General features: G+C 39.8%; 2 protein-coding genes across 5 annotated transcripts in view; one reads left to right on the forward strand and one right to left on the reverse strand.

Annotated features, from left to right (window-relative positions):
• Positions 1-11,756, reverse strand: part of SESN1 (sestrin 1) — a 110,724-nt gene extending 98,968 nt beyond the window's left edge. Inside the window, exon 1 of the mRNA XM_004372449.2 lies at positions 10,988-11,756. Within this exon, the coding sequence (XP_004372506.1) occupies positions 10,988-11,281 (294 nt within the window). The 5' untranslated portion in view covers positions 11,282-11,756. The remainder of the gene's footprint in view (positions 1-10,987) is intronic.
• Positions 11,757-12,577: 821 nt separating this feature from the next.
• Positions 12,578-17,174, forward strand: part of CEP57L1 (centrosomal protein 57 like 1) — a 55,781-nt gene continuing 51,184 nt past the window's right edge. For all 4 annotated transcript variants that reach the window (XM_023727632.1, XM_023727634.1, XM_023727633.1 and 1 more), the window contains exon 1: positions 12,578-12,746. The gene's annotated coding sequence lies outside the window, so the exon portion shown is untranslated. The remainder of the gene's footprint in view (positions 12,747-17,174) is intronic.

Below are 17,174 nucleotides of genomic sequence, written 5' to 3' on the forward strand. Positions count from 1 at the left end.
CTCTGCAGGAGAAAGATATGGCAATCTGCTTCTGTAAAGACTTACAGCTTTGGAAACCCTATGGCACAGTTCTATTCTGTCCTATGGGGTCGTTATGAGTCAGAATCAACTCCACAGCAATGGGTTTGAGTCCACGTTACCTCATTTAATCCTTACAGCTCTGTGAGGGAATTGAGGTTTACGGTTATATAACTTGCCCAAGGTCACAGAGTCTGGCAGAGCAGAACTTAAACTTAGGTCTGACTGACTCTGATGCCCATGCTCTTGACCATTATCCTGTTATGCTGTCCAGGTACTGATTCATGAGCCTTGGCCATGGGCCTCTCCAAGTATACTTGACCACCTGGATTACACACATAGCTGCTGGCTTGCATCCCCTCCTTGCTGGTGCCACAATGGCATACCAGGATGGTGTTGGACTCCAAAGAGGGGATGGATACTACAGATCTGCCAACACCCCTGGTGCAAACCTCTGGGCAAGTCTAACCCTCACCCTGGGGTGCTGGCTGGTTAGAAGCACCACTATGACATAGCTGGATATCAGAATTAATCAGCTGAAGTGAGAGAACTGAATTAAATGTACAAAAGGCAATTTGGTGTGTTGATAAATGTTGATACAAAGTGCAGGATGTATGAAAGTCAAATTACATGAAAATCAAAGACTGCCCATTCCTAAGGTAATGCCAGTTTAGAGTTTGGCTCAACTGGAAGACCTAGATGAAGATTATTATTATTGTTGCCAACATTTATTGAGCACTTACTACATGCCAGGACTTGCCAATATTCACTGAGCATTTACTATGTGCCAGGCCTACTTCTATGTGCTTTATATGTTCACTTAATCCTCAAAACTACCCTGTGAGGTCGGTATGATTATATCCTCATTTTACTTACTTGTAAAATGAGGATATAAGGCTCGAACAGTTTATTCATAATTAAATTTGTACAGCATATTTAAGTTCAAAAAATGCTTTACCAATATTGTCTCCTTTAATTTTTACAATCAAGTCACAAGGTAGATTATCAAATTATGTCACTTTACACCTGAGGAAGCTGAGACTACAGACGTTAACTTATTCATGAGCATGTGGCTGGTAAAGAAAATCCAACATGATCTGTAAATCATTCCGAAATACTATCTTTAATCAAAATGAGGCTCTGGATATTAAGAATAGATTATTAGAAAATGAAATAAAGCAGGAAAAAGCTTCTTCTTTTGTTTTTAAGTAGAATGCCCACTGAAAATTAAGTAAAACTTACAGTCTTTCCTTTGCCCCGTCAAAAGATAGGTAAGCATAGTGCTTGGCATATAGTAGGTGTATTTACCAACTAAATGAAATGAGAAGAAAAGAATTCACTAGGTTCCACGGTAAAATCTACACCGTCACAATAAAATTTCAATTATTTCTCATACTCAGAACCTCTGTCATCAACAAAACTGAATGCTGAATTTATAATTTAACTCTCTCAATATATACATCAACTTGTTAGATGAAAACAAAGACACACACATCTTAATTTGGTGAGGTGTAATCACTATCAAAAATTTTGAGATATTTTATTCTGTGAGAAAATCTGTTCGCCTATCATTTAAATCACGTTTTACTTTTAAAAAGCTTGTCTTAACTATGTCCTTCAGTACCACTGAACATATCACTCCACCTCTGTTTTGCAAGGCTTGGTCTTTATCACATGATCGGAAGAATTTCTTGCTGTGTTTAGGCTATGAATAGCATTTGAAAAATCACTCAGTTATAATTATAGACAGCTAACACCTGCCAACTTGCTAGAAAATGAAATCATGTAAAATTTAAAGACTAGTGTGCAATATTTGTCAAACACTGAAGTATCAAAACAGTAAATGCTCACTTTTAATAAAATTCTAATTAGACTTTACTGAATATTACACATAGAATTGACAAATTATTCTAGCCATATGGTTTATTTTTAAAAAGGTATTATATATATATATATATACCAGCTTGTCAATTTAAAAATAAATTTAAGTTAAAACACTAAATGAATATACATTAAGTGAATATATATATTCATTAAATGAATATGTATATTCATCAAGTAAATATATTTCATATATATGAAATTATACATAGATACATATACATATATACACATATATATGCAAGTTGATTTGAGTAATATAACTCGTATACATAAATTGTATTTCCTTTTAGAGTGGTTTAAAAGCTTAGTTGTCAAAGTTGTTTTAAGCCAGTTTTCTAATACAAGTAATCCATACATCTAGGAAGACCTTCTTTCCTTTTTAAATTAAAAATATAGTAAGATTTAAATAAAATATAAAACTGAAAGTATCTCATTTTCCTAAGGTAATTCCACATTTCATTGCAATCTAATCAGATTTTTCCACAAGTAGTTACATAAAAGATAGAAGATACATGAGAAGATAATTATTGTTGCCAAATTTCCCATGAGTTTCTTTTCTTATTAAGTGAAAGTTGCTTTTAATTACTTAAGAAGTATGCCACAAATGGTGACCATCTAACAGTAATACACATTTAATAATAAAAAGGTGCCAGCCGGAAAAATCCAATAAATGGACCTAATAGTTATCCTACAAAAACTCCCAAAGTATTTCCAGTGAAAAAGCACTCCTTCTTGAACAAGCACCTTTTAAAAAACCTTTTTCTATACACTAGCTTTATGTTTAATATCTTTTATCAACACTGGTTTAACTCAGCGTAGTAACCAGCTGAAAAAAGCAAAGCATGGAATAATGTTCCCATATTATAATTACCTACTTGAGGTTTTCGTACTTTAATTTCCAGTCTGCCTGATGCCCCAGAAATATCATCACCAAATATTCTGAAGAACCCTCTCAATTGAAGCCCCTCCATATACTGCACTAGCATACTGAGAGTGCTACATAATTTCATCAAGGTTAATAAAGGTCTTTATCATTTAATGTAATAAATGTGATCTAGAAAAGCTGGATCAAAGTATGTCCTATTTTCCATTGACTTTCATTTAAAAAATTAGATATTTTACCACGGTGTAAAAAAATAAAGACTGATTTGAGAGATTCTGACAAAAAAGGGATTAAAATCAATGGCAAGGCTTGCTTGGTGCTGATGTACTTCAAGCAGCACTCTTGTCCTTCTGCACATTTTAGGCATTGCCTGCCTCCCTTTTCTGCCTCCCCACTTCCCCCAGAGCGTGACTCCTGTCTTTGCACAAATTCTAAAAAATTTTCCTATGTCTGTGGTTCCTCCAAGTTCATGCTTATAGTTTCTAAAACTAAGTTCTGCCATTTCTAATTTGTCAGGGTATCTATAACGTCTAACAGAGTTAAGATACAATATCATAATTTGCCACCACATAAACTAATGACCTTTTTAAACATGAAGGTTCTTTGTGATTAAGACATAACACTAAACAGTGCTCCATTTTAATTAAAGTTTCAAGTTTGGAATAATGCTTTAGCATACCCAAGATTCATGGCTACTTTCCGTCAGGTCAAAGTTTCAACAAATCCTTAAGTTGACTGAGTTATTCATTTATTACCTGTTCAACTAGTTAAAAGACATCCGGCAAATTTCTAATGATTGGCCAAAAAGAACATAAATATAACTCTAAAATAAAGAGAACAGTACTTATTTTCTAATTCTTTTACTCCACGAATCATCCGTGTAGTGCTATAAGGACATAAAGTATTAAAGATGAGAATAATATTTTAATTAATCTGAACTATTGTTTGAGAGGGTCCTCCATGATATCATGAACAACTCATGATCTTAAACTGAAATTTAACAGGCAGGTGTTAAATACAAAATACTACTTCCCATTTATAAACAAAATGTAACTATGTTAGAAAAAATATTTTTTAAAACTAATCATTCTGGGTTTTTTTTTTATGCTAGACTATTTAAATATCTGGAATCTGAAAAATAAAAAAAGAGTGTCCTTGTTAGTTTCAATCTTTCTGAAGAGTCAGAACAAAGGATGAGGACAGGGTGCATTTATATATTATAAAGAGGACACTGAGAATAGATAGCGTAGATATGATCCATCCTGTCAGCCAGAGGGTAGAAAAAAGATTGGCTCTTTACTTAGTCTTCAAGCAATTTAGGAAAAAAAAAAAGTTAAATATTGGCCTTCAATTTCTTCTCATTCTCCATCCAAAGAAGCCTGGCAAACCTGAGAGTGACTAGTAGTCTCCTCTGAGTCTGAAACAAGGAAAGAAAGTACTCAACTAGGAATGGGAAGAAGCACTGAGTAGAGAAGTAAGCTAGGAGGCTTCTAGAGGGAAAGGGACTGACTGAGTTCTTACCGTATGAATAAGATAAAAGAGACCAGAAAATAGTGGATATGGAAAAGAGAAGTTTAGCGTAAATATTGAAAGAGGACTCTCATATTTGCTGTGATACCTAAGAGTCAGCAGCGAATGTCTGAGATACACTAACTTAAACTTTTGGCTTTGACTAGAAATGTCAGTAAAAAAAGGAAATAAAAGCAATCGTTTAAAAAGAAGACCAAATCTGCTTTTACATGTCCCTAATCTGTTGTTACATTTTATAGCCCTGTTATAAATTAATTTAGTATACTTCTAATCTAATGGAATGCAAATTATAACTAGACCAAAGACATAACCATTACCTAGTTAGATATAAGTGTAATTTTCATGGCAGCCTCTGACTAGACCTGACTGCCTTCCATCGACCTTCTCCCTAGCCAACAGAAATTCTTTGTTGTGATGGGGGCTCTTTTGGCCCTTAGGGGCTGAATGCTGATTAGTCCAAACCAAAAATAGAAATGTTCAATTTCCTTGCCAATTGGCTTAGAAAAGGGCATGATAATCCAATCCCTAGTCAGTAGAAACCAAGAGGAAGTCTGCTGGCAGGTTTCTGGGAAAAGCTTTTCTTCCCTGATAGACAGAAACACATGGGAAGAAACACTTTTCTTAGCTGCAGGTGGTCATGACTGCACATGGTGCCTGGAACTGCTATGGCAACCTTGCAACCATGAGGGGAGACATCACTTGCTATGCTGAGGAAAGCAGAACAAAAAGATGATGGAAAGCAAAAAGGTAATGTAGTTGAGTCAAAGAATCAACCCAGCTTGCCCAACCTCCAGACTTACTATATGAAATAATAAACTTCTAATGGTTAAATCAACAAACTATTTATTATCCAATTGGATACCAACTTGATACTCTACCTGCAACTCTAACAACTGTAAATGTGTACCATACCCCACAGCTAAAGTTTCATTTCTTCTTGGGAGACAACAATTACTTCAATAAATGAAAGCCTCCCCTACTCCACTTAACAAAGATAAATAATTTGTTACTTAGTCTCAACTTTCTAGCTTAAACCAAGTTACTTTTAGACAGTGTTAGTTACTGGCAAACTGGTAAGAAATTTTAAGTTTTCTTTTTTCACAGTACAGAAAAAAAAAAAAAATGATAAAATCACCATTCTTGGAAAAGTCCTGGCTACTCTGGATACTACTAACAGTCCTTTGAGAGATCTCCTACTACCAAGAAAGAAGAGCCAGGAGCAGAGCACATCCTTTGGACCAGGAGTTTCGACACTAGAACCTCCTAGACTAGGCCCAGGGGAAGACTGATGCCAAGACACGTGGAGTTCTCCAAGGAACACCAGGCCCACAGATGCTGAAAGGAGACAAGGACCTTCCTCCTAAACTATAGGGCAACAGAGACAGAAAGCCTTCCCCTAAAGCTGGCACCCTTACTTCTAGCCTCCTAAACTGTGAGAGAATAAACTTCTGTTTGTTAAAGCCATCCACTTTTGGTATTTTTGTTATAGCAGCACTAGGTAACTAAGATAGTCATATATATATATATATTCACATTTCCCCCTTAACTAAATGCATCAAGACTATAGGTCATCAGTGGACTGTATTAGTAAACTGTGTCAGTAGTCATAGTTGTTTCTTTGTTTAGGGAATCAAGCATATCAAAAAAGGTGTAATGGGGATTTTTTAAAAAGTTTAAAAAAAAAAACCAACAACAACATAAACAAAGCCTCCTATGAGACCTTCCTTAAAAGTAGGGAACAAATCTTATTAATCTTTAGGTCCTGAGTACAGTCCCTTGGCACAGAGAAGTTCCTGAAAATGTACTGAACAGATTTAAGTGTGATATTGATGTGAAATTAGTAAGTTGCAAACAGGGGCATAAACAGAGGATGCTATCTCCCAATGTGTCAATTTTTTATAGGTTTAGGCATTTGAGAGCCCTGGTGGCACAGTGGTTAAGAGCTCGGCTGCCAACCAAAAGGTTGGCAGTTCAAATACAACCAGCCACTCCTCAGAAACCCTATGGGGCAGTTCTACTCTGTCCTATAGGGTCACTATGAGTAGGAATCAACTTGACGGCAACGGGTTAGGCATTTGGAGTTGAATCCATCCTACCCTACCATCTCTCCCCTCCTGACTACCGTCCTCTGAGCTGCCTACAGCAATTAAGGGCCTTCAGGAACAGCTGTAGGAATCAGCTCAGCTTTCCCTGCTTTACTAATAAATGTTGTTGTTGTTGTTGTTAGCTGCCACAGAGTGGGCCCTCAACTCATGGTGACCCCATGTACAATGGAACAAAGCTCTGCCTAGTCCTGTGCCATCCCAATGATCGGCTGTGAATCAGACCATTGTGATCCACAAGGTTTTCATTTGTTGATATTCAGAAGTAGATTGCCAGGCCTTTCTTCCTAGTCCATCTTAGTCTAGAAGCTCCACTGAAACCTGTTCAGCATCACAGCAAAACACAAGTCTCCAATGACAGACAGGTGGTAGCTGTGCATGCTGTGTCCTGGTGGAAATAGAACCCACAAGAATTTTACCACTGAACCACCAACGACCTTTTACTGATAAATAACAGAAAGCATTATGGAGCACTACATTTAATTAGGAGTCCTGGTGGTGCAGTGGTTAAGAGCCTGACTGCTAACCAAAAGGTCAGCAGTTCAAATCCACCAGCCGCTCCTTGGAAACCCTATGGGGCAGTTCTAACTGTCATATAGGGTCGCTATGAGTCGGAACTGACTAGATGGCACATAAAAACAACATTTAATTAACATTTGGTTTCAGATGTGAGGCTGATGCTAGAGTATGAGCAGTGAGGCTGGAGACCTAAGTGGAAGCCAGTTGATAGTAAGCATTATATGACATTATTAAGAAGGTTAGACTCTAGCCTAAAGGGTTTTAAGAAAGAGAGTAACATGGTCAGATTTTTATTTTGGATAAATGGCTCTGCAGCTATGTGGAGGAAGGATATGAAGGTGGAGGTGGGCTAAGTCTCGAGAGAAGTAAGAGATAACAATGGCAGAACTAGAACAGTAATAGCAAGGACAGAAAGCCATTTAGGAGCTGTTTCTAATTGGATGTGTCATAGGCGCCTTAACCTCAACACATCTAAAAGAAAACTCACCATTTTTTTTTTCAACCTCCTGCTACTCTTCTGTCTCGGGAAATAACTGCACTATTCACCAAGAAGCTCAAACTAGAAACTTAAGATTCATCCTTCATTTTATTTTCCTCATCGCCTAAATCCAATTAAATACTATATGCTTGATTTCTATCTCCTAGATATCTCCCAAACCCCTCACTTTTTTCTACTTCCCCTATCACATCCTAGTCCACCATCATTTTTTCCTCAACTACTGGAACAACCTCCTAACTGATGTCACATATCCACTCTTGGCCCTTGAAATTCATTCTTCCACATTGCTTCCAGAGTGGTCCTTCTAACACATCATCAATTATGTCACTATCTTGCTCAAAACCCTTCAGTGGCTTCCCACTGTTCCTAGGATAAAGTCCAAAACCCTTACCATGGCCTACAACATGCTTAATAACAGTAAGAACACCTAACATTTAGCAAGCATTTCTTATGTGCTAGTCACCATGCTATATACTTGCAGGATTATTTCATTTTATTCTCACAGCAACATTGGGAGGCAGGAACTATTTCCATCATCTTCATTTTGAGGAAACTGAGTCAAAGAGAGATAATGTAACTTGTCTAAGGTTGTAGAGCTGATAAAGTATTGGAGCTAAAATCTGAATCCGGGTCTGATTCTAGAGCATGTGCTTCTAAGCTTTCATGGCCTCCTCAACTGTATACTCCAAACATATCGCATTACTTTCAATTCCTAGAACTCATCTGCTCTCTCTTACCACGAAGCCTCATACATACTGTTCCCTATGACTGGAATGTCCCCCTCACAAATCTCACTTTGGCCTGGATAAGATTTATTCACTCATCAAGTCTCTGCTTAAATGTCATCTCCTCAGGAAACTCTTTCCTCATTATCTAAAATTAAATTTTTTTATTTACTTCTTTATGTTATGTCTCCCTTGAGTAGAACATCAAAATTGTTTATCACTGGTCCCCAGTTCTTAGAATGACATTCACCAGAGGTTCAATAAACATTTTTTGAATGAATGAGTGAACTAATGAATGATGTAGGGATAGAAATTCACTAATCTGCTAAATTCTATTCTGACTGATAAGAAACAAAAAGAAGCCAAATTCAGATTTGTCCATCCACTAAATATTTATTTAGTAGCTTTCAGGTTCCAGCCAATACTCTTGAGAACTCACAGCCCTGGTAGGGAAGACAGACACATAGGCATATGACTACAGCACAATAAGGAAAGCGTCCGTTATAACTGTGGCGAGAATAAAGTGCAATAAACACAGAGATGAAAAAAAAGAGTATAAATCCATAGGAAACTTTCACAGTAGAAGAGACTCAAGGGTTAATTAGTCTTGAAATAAATATCATATAGTTCAGTATTTCACTTATGAAAAGGGAGAGGAGCATCCGCTATGTGCTGGGGCACTTTACATCTCACTTAATTCTCACAATAACTCTATGTTGTTATTCCTGTTTTATAGATGTGGAAATCCAAGCTAAGAGAGGTCAAGTAACTTGCTCAAGGTTACGTAGTACATTAATGCTGTTGTTGTGTGCCATCAAGTTGGTTCTGACTCATAGTGGCCCTATAGGACAACTGCCCCATAGGGTTTCCAGGACTGTAATCTTTACGGAAGCAGATTGCCACATCTTTCTCCTGCGGAGCAGCTGGTGGGTTTGAACTGCTGACTGAAAAGTTGGCAGCCAAGCACTTAACCACTCTACCACCAGGGTTCCTTAGTATAATAATAAAAATAAAAAAAAACCAAACTCATTGCCATCAAGTCGATTCCAACTCATAGCAAAAGCAGCAGAATTTGAGCGTAGGTATATTTGACTCCAGTACCCATTTTAAAAAAACAAACAAACAAAAACAGTTACTGCCCAGTCAATTCCAACTCATGGCAACCCCATGTGTGTTAGAGTAGAACTCTACTCCATAGGGTTTTCAATGGCTGATTTTTCACCTTTCTTCACAGGCTCCTTTGGGGAGACTCCAACCTCCAACCTTTCGTTTAGCAGCTGAGCTTGTTAACCATTTATTTGCATCAGCCAGGGACTCCAGTACTCATTTACTTACCATTATAGCACGGACTTTTGGCCTTGTATTCCCTTCGGAGCCTATTTATTTCTATTTTCAAAATAACTCTTAACAAAACTGATTATCTGGTTTCCCAGTCTAATAATATAAATATGCAGCAACCTGATTCAGCAAAAGATCGAAGTGACGTATACTGACAGCAAGAGAAGGGACAGAAAAACTATAAAAATTGGGCACAAAAAGTAAAAAAAAAATCACAATGGCATCTCTTAGTGTAGGGTCATACAATCCTATACACTCCATCTTTTGTTATACAATAGTACTTGATGTGCATCATGACGAGCCCGTTATCGGAAAAAAAGGTTGTTTAGTCACTAGTCTAGGAGACAGAGAAATAACTTTTGATGCTTAGAATGGTAGACTTTAGGTATCTAGAAAATTAATTTCTCTTTAGTAAGTCTGGACAAGTGAATTATAACGATCGTATCCAAATTGTTATGGGAAGAAATATTCCAAGATCTTAGAGTCTTAATTTTATGGAAATGATTATTTTTCTGTTGCTTTAAACTAAATTCAAGCCAGTAGAGAAAAACTGTTAATCTTGGTTTACATATATATCCAAGTAAATTGTAAATTTTTAAAACTTTTCGTACTATGACTTTGAACAACACATGTGGATTGAGTAACTTATAGATCGACAAGCATATATAAACTATATTACTGAACATTCTTAATATCTAAAGGCAACCTTCCTCAAAAAAAAAAAACTTCTAATAAATAATGTACAAAATGGGGAAAACTATAATATTTTTAATCTGCTGCACTCACAATTTAAATAAATGTGTATGTGAAAAAGAAAAGAAACAAAACATGCAGACAAACACAGAGCAAGTTGGTTGACTATTTACCATAGAAGTGTTCCCATCATATACCCTACCTGGGTTGTGAACTCCTTTATAACACGGGCTTTAATTGTTTTATATTTTTTTTTTTAAAAAAAAGGAAAGCTCACATTTAGAGAACACACCCTCTTTTTTGTTTTTGTTTTTAAGAACAAGGGAAAATTGTTTCAGCAGTTATCTTCAACGAGGGGACTAGGAAACACTGAATATCCTTTTATCATTTTAAAGGTTTTTATACGTGACACTTTCCACACAGAACATTGTAACAATGTGAAAAGTATACTGGCTATGCTTCACAACATGTAAAAGTTAACATAAGGAAAAGCAAGTCTTTACTTGCAATTAACTATCATATATATTTCCAGAAAGAATGCAGTTTCTACTTAAAACTCTCTAGAAAGACAATACTTTGTTTACTTATATTTGGAAATTGCTTTTTACTTCAGTTCATTTTTTTCCAATTTTAACCCAAAATTCAGTGGTCTAAGAACACTATTTTAAGATGTATTATTAATTCATAATAAGAGTTTACATCATGACGACCTATCAGAAGTAAATACAAAGTGAATAACTGCAAGTAAATTTTTGCTGTACTAGATAGACGGCATTATTTATAAAGCTCTCCTTACCTGGACGCTCTTCAGAATAAACTCAGTTTTCTCCCTTACATCTTTAAAAGGACACCTCTTGGAAAGCATGAGCAGATGAGCGAGAAGTTTATTCAACCCATCCAAAGAAACAGCATTTGATAGCCCGTCTGATGGACGATGTGGTGTCTCTTTAACAGAACGAAGATACTCGGTTTTCCTCAAAATGATTTGCCTAATGTTCTCCAGTGCTGTCTCTCTAGTACTTGAATCTCTACTGCACAGTCCATCCCATCTCATTTCATTCTCTCCTTCAGCCATGTCAACTTGGAGCATTTCCTTTTCAATCTTCAGTTACTTTTCACCATGTCTACAAATCAGTTTGTATTTTTTTAAATGAGAAATGTAAAATCAGAGAAATCGAGTCGTCACGAAAACACACGTTCAGGTGACATTTGGAACCAGTTGTCTCTTATATTGATGATTTCCACCGAGCTACAAAATAGAGCTCACCCTCTCGTTCTACACGAAGGAGCAGTCTTCAGGTCAGAGACTGAAGGGAAAAAAAGTTGGAAAGTTGCAACCTTACGGCGCTGGCTCTGCTGGAGAGTGAGTCTCGGGGAAGTGCTCTCCTCTGCCTCGCGGGGTCAGCGGATATCCTCACGTCGTGGAGCTGTCAAATCCGTGCTATGCCCAGAAAGGCTGGTAACAGTTGAACACTCTCCAGTCATTCGGGTTTTTTTCTGTCTGGGAAGGCACCGCGTTCTCCGGAGCGTTCCCACCCCGCCTCTCCTCCGGCACCAGTCCCCGCCCTCCGCAGCTCCTCCTTGTGCCCTAGCGGCCAGCTGAGCGCCGACAGGGACGACTCGCCGAACCTGGCCCACTGGCCGCCCCGGTCGTAGACCTGAGCGCTCCCGGCGGGCGGGAGCCTTCTGCGGCTGCAGTCTCGTCGGCTGTGTGGGAGGAGAGTGCCCTCGGCCCCGCGGATTCCGGACCCTCAGGAAGACGCTGCTTCTTCTCCAATCCCTGCACCCTTGCCCACCGCCCGCCAAGCCAGACGGGCACAGGGCGGCCCCGCACCGGGCTGGGCCGCGGAGCTGGCGGAGCGGCAGGGCCCCAGGCGCAGAGCCCGCCCCTTCGTCTAGCCCCATCGGTGGGGATCGGCCCAGAGGGCGGGAGCAGGGAGGGGAGATGGGGTCCTCACCCCCAGCCCCTCCCCTTTCTCCGCCCGGCACAAACCAGGAGCCGCCCCTGCCCCTGCGCCCTCTTCCCCGCCCAGGCAGCCGCGACCCGCGAAGGCAAAGCCATTGGAAAAAGCCCCGCCCTACGCCAGGATACCTCCAGACCCCAAGCCCGCGCGCGGCCGACAACGGCTGCCGGCTCTTACGCATGCGTAACAGCAAGGAAGGCGCATGCGTCTGAAAGGCACTTAGCTTCTGCCGGTTAGTTTTTCCGTTCCTAGACGTTTGGTGTTGGAGTGGAGAAGGGGGAAAAAAGTAAGATGTATGCTGAAACTTTATCAAAGACAAGCAGGGCAAAAAAAGAGGACATGGAGCGCTCCTGGAAGAAAAAAGGCTAAATTTCAGAGTAATCTAAAAATAGTAACCGCGTCTTTATTACCCCAAACCCAGATTTAAGGGGAAGGGAGTCCTCGCGTTGACTTCTGGGAAACGTAGTTTTTATTCTGCGGACGTTTCGTTAGCGACAGAAACTACAACCCCCAGGGACCACCGCGACGTTGCCTGTGGCGGCCTACGAGCCAACGGTTAGGAAGCGCGGATTGACTGAGATCGTCGGCTAGGTGAGCACTGTAGGCTTGGTTGCTTCCCTTCCCGGCTTTCTTTGACAAGATTTTTTTTTTTTTCCCCTTCCTCCTTTTCCCCTGGGTTTTGGAGACGAAGCCATCTAGGGCTGCTGTTCACATTTCAGGGACTTTTTCCAGTAACCTGAGTGGGAAGGACTAGTCCAGGTGTCCAATCCCCCGTGCGTGGTGAGGCCAGAATTTGGAGGTCGCGATCCCGAGGATTGGAGGGAGCGGCCTTCTTTAAGATGTAAAGGAGATAAAATGAAAACGGATGCTCCGCACTGCTGCCCCAGCGTGCGCCGTTTTCTAGTAAACACGCGTGGGTTGAATTAGGCGTCCTTATGCAACTAAGCCTTTGTTTACGTCTGTATAGGGACAGTATGTGCCTTACTTGGTCAGTCAAATGAATCCCACGCAGGGCATTGAAACCGACTTGTCTAATCCGTTTCAAATGAGACTAAAAGAAAGAATCCCCAATATTCCTAGATACGAATTCTTGCAGGCTTTAAGGATACCATTAAAAAAAAAAACAATTGAAATCTCCAAAATTTTGTATCTTTAAAGATTCGATCATTTGTTTACAAATTACTGTTTGATTTAAAAAAGTTATGCCTCTTAAGAAAAGTCGGGATTTGAATGGCTGTCAGTGAACTGATAGAATGAATTCTTCACGTTGCAGAACAGATGTAGTTCTAAAAATTTAGCCTTGTAGGCATAGTGTAAACAGTGAAAGAGACACAGTCCCTACCTCGTTAAACAAAAACAAAACTACATAATAGTGTTATCTTTGGAGTGTCTAGAAAGAGGGCCACCTAGCCAAGTCTTGGAAAGTCCAAAACCAAACCAACTGATAGCGACCCCATGGGATAGGGTTTCTGAGGCTGTAACTCTCTATGGAAGGCGACTGCCAAGTCTTTCTCCCGAGCTGCTGCTGTTGGTTTCCATCCGCCGGCCTTTGGGTTAGCAGTCGATGGCTGTAACCACTGCTCCACCAAGGCTCAGTGGAGTCTTTTTCCCAGGGGAAGTGGGGGCCAAAGAAAGAGCATGTGCTGAGGCCCAGAAGTGAGAGAGGTATGGTACTTTAAGGAAACTGCAATAAGCCAAATCACATATTTTGGGAGGGATGGCTTTTTGTATATTGGTATATTTTGAAGCTGCAGAAGGACAGGTATTGTGAATTTTTCAGATAGTTTCTGAAAGTGACCGATGAATCGGTCTAATTTGGCAAGCCTCAAAGCATTCTAATACTACTGGTTTGAATCAATAAAAATGGTTATAACTATTCTTATAAGTGTGATTTTAAAAGCAAAAAAAAAATTCTTTTTTTGTTTCTCTTGTGGGCTCATCCTTCTTTACCTAGCTCAAAAAGGGTAGGGTAGTTTCTCAAGTCTAGCTTCCCTTTTCACTCCATAGTTGAATATGATCTCAGTCCATACACATGGCTTTACCAGCACCTATTTATCTGCAGATGACTCCCAAGTGTATAGCTCCATCCAGCTTTACCTCTCAGCTTTCATATATCCAGTTATCTCCTTGATACTTTTTGTCAGATATCTTAAAAGCACTTCAAACTCAACATGCCTAAAACCAAATACACAGTTATCCCCCATGAATCTGATTCCCTTCCAGTGTTCCCTATCTTAGTAAAGGTCACTGCCATCCATCCACTTGTGAAAATTTGAAACCTAAGCGTCATCCTTCATTCCTTCCTGTTGTTCATACCTCTGTAGCCAAATTATCAGCAAGTTCTGTCAGTCTTGTCTCCCAAATATTCCTCAAATCCACCCATTTTTCTCCCTCTGGTTTAGCACCGTTCAAATATTTGTTGAGTGCCTACTATATAACAGGACCCTGGGAATACAGCACTGACAGCTGCAGAGTGTGGTGTCCTAGAAGCCAAGTGAAGATGTTTGCCTTCTGCCAGAGAGCTTGCGTTCTTCTAGGGAGAGAGAGACAATACATAAATATGTAAACGTACAGTGAATCAAATGAAGAAGACAAATGCTTTGAATTAAAAACAGAAGGGGAATAGGGAATGTTGGGTTGTGGGGGCAAGTTCACTTTTAAATAAGGTAATCAGAGAAGACCTAATCAAGAAGGAGGCATTTGAGGGGATCTGAAGATGCCAGGGGGAAGAACATTCAGGTGAAGAGAACAGCCAATGTAAAGGCCCCTGGGTAGGAGCATGCCTGCACATTTGAGTTGTTGTTAGCTGCCATCGAGTCAGCCCTAACTCACAGAGACCCCATGCACAACAGTACAAGATGCTCCGTCCTGCGTCATATCCATCATCAGTTGCAGATCAAACCATTGTGATCCATAGGGTTTTTATTGGCTGGTTTTCAGAAGTAGATTGCCAGGCCTTTCTTCCTAGTTCATCTTAATCTGAAAGCTCCACTGAAACATGTTCAGCATCATAGCAACATGTAAGCCTCCATGGGCAAATGGGTGGTGGCTATGCATGAGGTGCATTGGCTGGGAATAGAATCGGGTCTTCTGCATGGAAGGCGAGAATTCTGCCACTGAACTAATTCCCCATCCTGACCCCCCCATGCACATTTGAGAAAGAAGGCTAATGTGGCTGGAGCACAGTAAGTACAGGAAATAGAGCAACATGAAGTCACAGGAAGAGGGTAGTGGTAGGAGATCATGTAGGTGATTGAAAAGACCTTGGCTTTTGAATTGACATGGGAAGCCACTAGAGGGTTTTAAGCAAATGAGGGCACAGTCTGACTCTTTTTAAAGAATTACTTCTTTTAAATTATTTTGAGTATAGACTGTGGGGAAGCAAGGGTACAAGCAGAGAGACTAGTTAGGAAGCTAAACTAAAAATCCAAGTGAGATGATAGGTGGTGGGTTGGACCAGGGTGTTAACAGTGGAGACAGTGAGAGGAGGACCAGTCTGGATATATTTTGATAGTATAGCCAACAGGTTTTACTGACAAATTGGATGTGAGTTGTGAGAGTAAAAGAGTCAAAGATGACTCCAAAGTTTTTAGCCTGAGCAGCTAGAAGGAAAAAATTGCCGTTTACTATCACGAGAAAGTCTACAGATGAAGCAGATGTGTGTCTATGTGGGTTGTGCCGGTGGGGGTGGGGGGGGGGGGGGCGGTTGTGAGATCAAGAGTTTAGTTTTAGCCATGTTATGTTTGAGATGCCTATAAAACATTCAAGCAGAGGTGTGGAGTAGGCATTTGGATAAATGAGTCTGAAGCTGAGGGGAGAGATCCTGGACTAGAGGAGAAAATATTAGGTTTCATTAGTGATTCAATAGTAGTTAAAGACCAAGAATAGTTAAGATCACCAAAAGAGGCACGGAGTTTAGGTCGATTTGGAGTAATCTGCAAAGGTGACTGTACAGGAGTGGCTAGTGAAGAGGGAGAACGGCAGAGTGTGGTGTCCTAGAAGCCAAGTGAAGAAAGTGATGAAGGAGGAAGAAGTGGTAAGTTAAATGATGCTTTAGGCCAAGTAAGATAAACACTGATAATTGACCACCACATTTAGTAATGTAGAAGTCTTTGGGAACCTTGATGAGAGCAGTTCTGGTAGAGTGAAGGATACAAAAGCCAGCTGGGTGTTTTATTCAGGAGGGAATGGGAGAAGAACTGGAAACAGTGAGAGTATGGATGCAGCATCTCTGTTACTGCTTTCTTTGTCCAGACTGTTCTAGTCTCATTCTTTGACTCATTAACTCCTTTCCTGCAGATCTTACCTCAAATATCACTTTCTCAGAGAAGTCTTCCTGAGAATGCTCATATAATAACTACACTCTTACTGTACCATATACCTTTACTTGCTAATATGTTACAAATGCAGTTTTACAATGGTCTGTGAGATAATTTGATTAAAGTGCGTTTGGCTCCAGTAAAGCTTCAGCACACAAGAGTAATGACTGTGCTTATTTTTGCTTATCATCGTATCTCCAGCTCAGACTACAGTGCCTGGCACCTAGCATGAACTCAATAAATGTTTGTTGAACAAATAAAAGAATAAACGAATGAATGATTAGAAGAAAATGTAATGTCACAGAACTTTCAAAGGTATTGCATAGTTACCTATTGCTTACAAAAACACAAGGTAATTCAAGGATGGAAGAAGGTACTTTACACTGAAAATGTTTTAGAAAATTGGTCTCAAAAGAGAGCATAACTTTTATTGCTGGTGAATTGTGGTGCTCACTCTCTAACTCATAGCGACCGTACGTACAACAGAACAAAACACTACCTGGTCCTGCGCCATCCTCACAATTGTTGTTATGCTTGAGCCCATTGTTGCAGCCACTGTGTCAGTCCATCTCAATGAGGGTCTTCCTCCTTTTTGCTGGCCTTCTACTTTACCAAGCATGATGTCCTTCTCCAGGGACTGATCCCTCCTGATAACATGTCCAAAGTATGTGAGACGTAGTCTTGCCATCCTTGCTTCTAA

This window comes from Trichechus manatus, unplaced genomic scaffold, assembly GCF_000243295.1.
Source record: "Trichechus manatus latirostris isolate Lorelei unplaced genomic scaffold, TriManLat1.0 scaffold00017, whole genome shotgun sequence".
NCBI classification, from domain to species: Eukaryota; Metazoa; Chordata; class Mammalia; order Sirenia; family Trichechidae; genus Trichechus; species Trichechus manatus.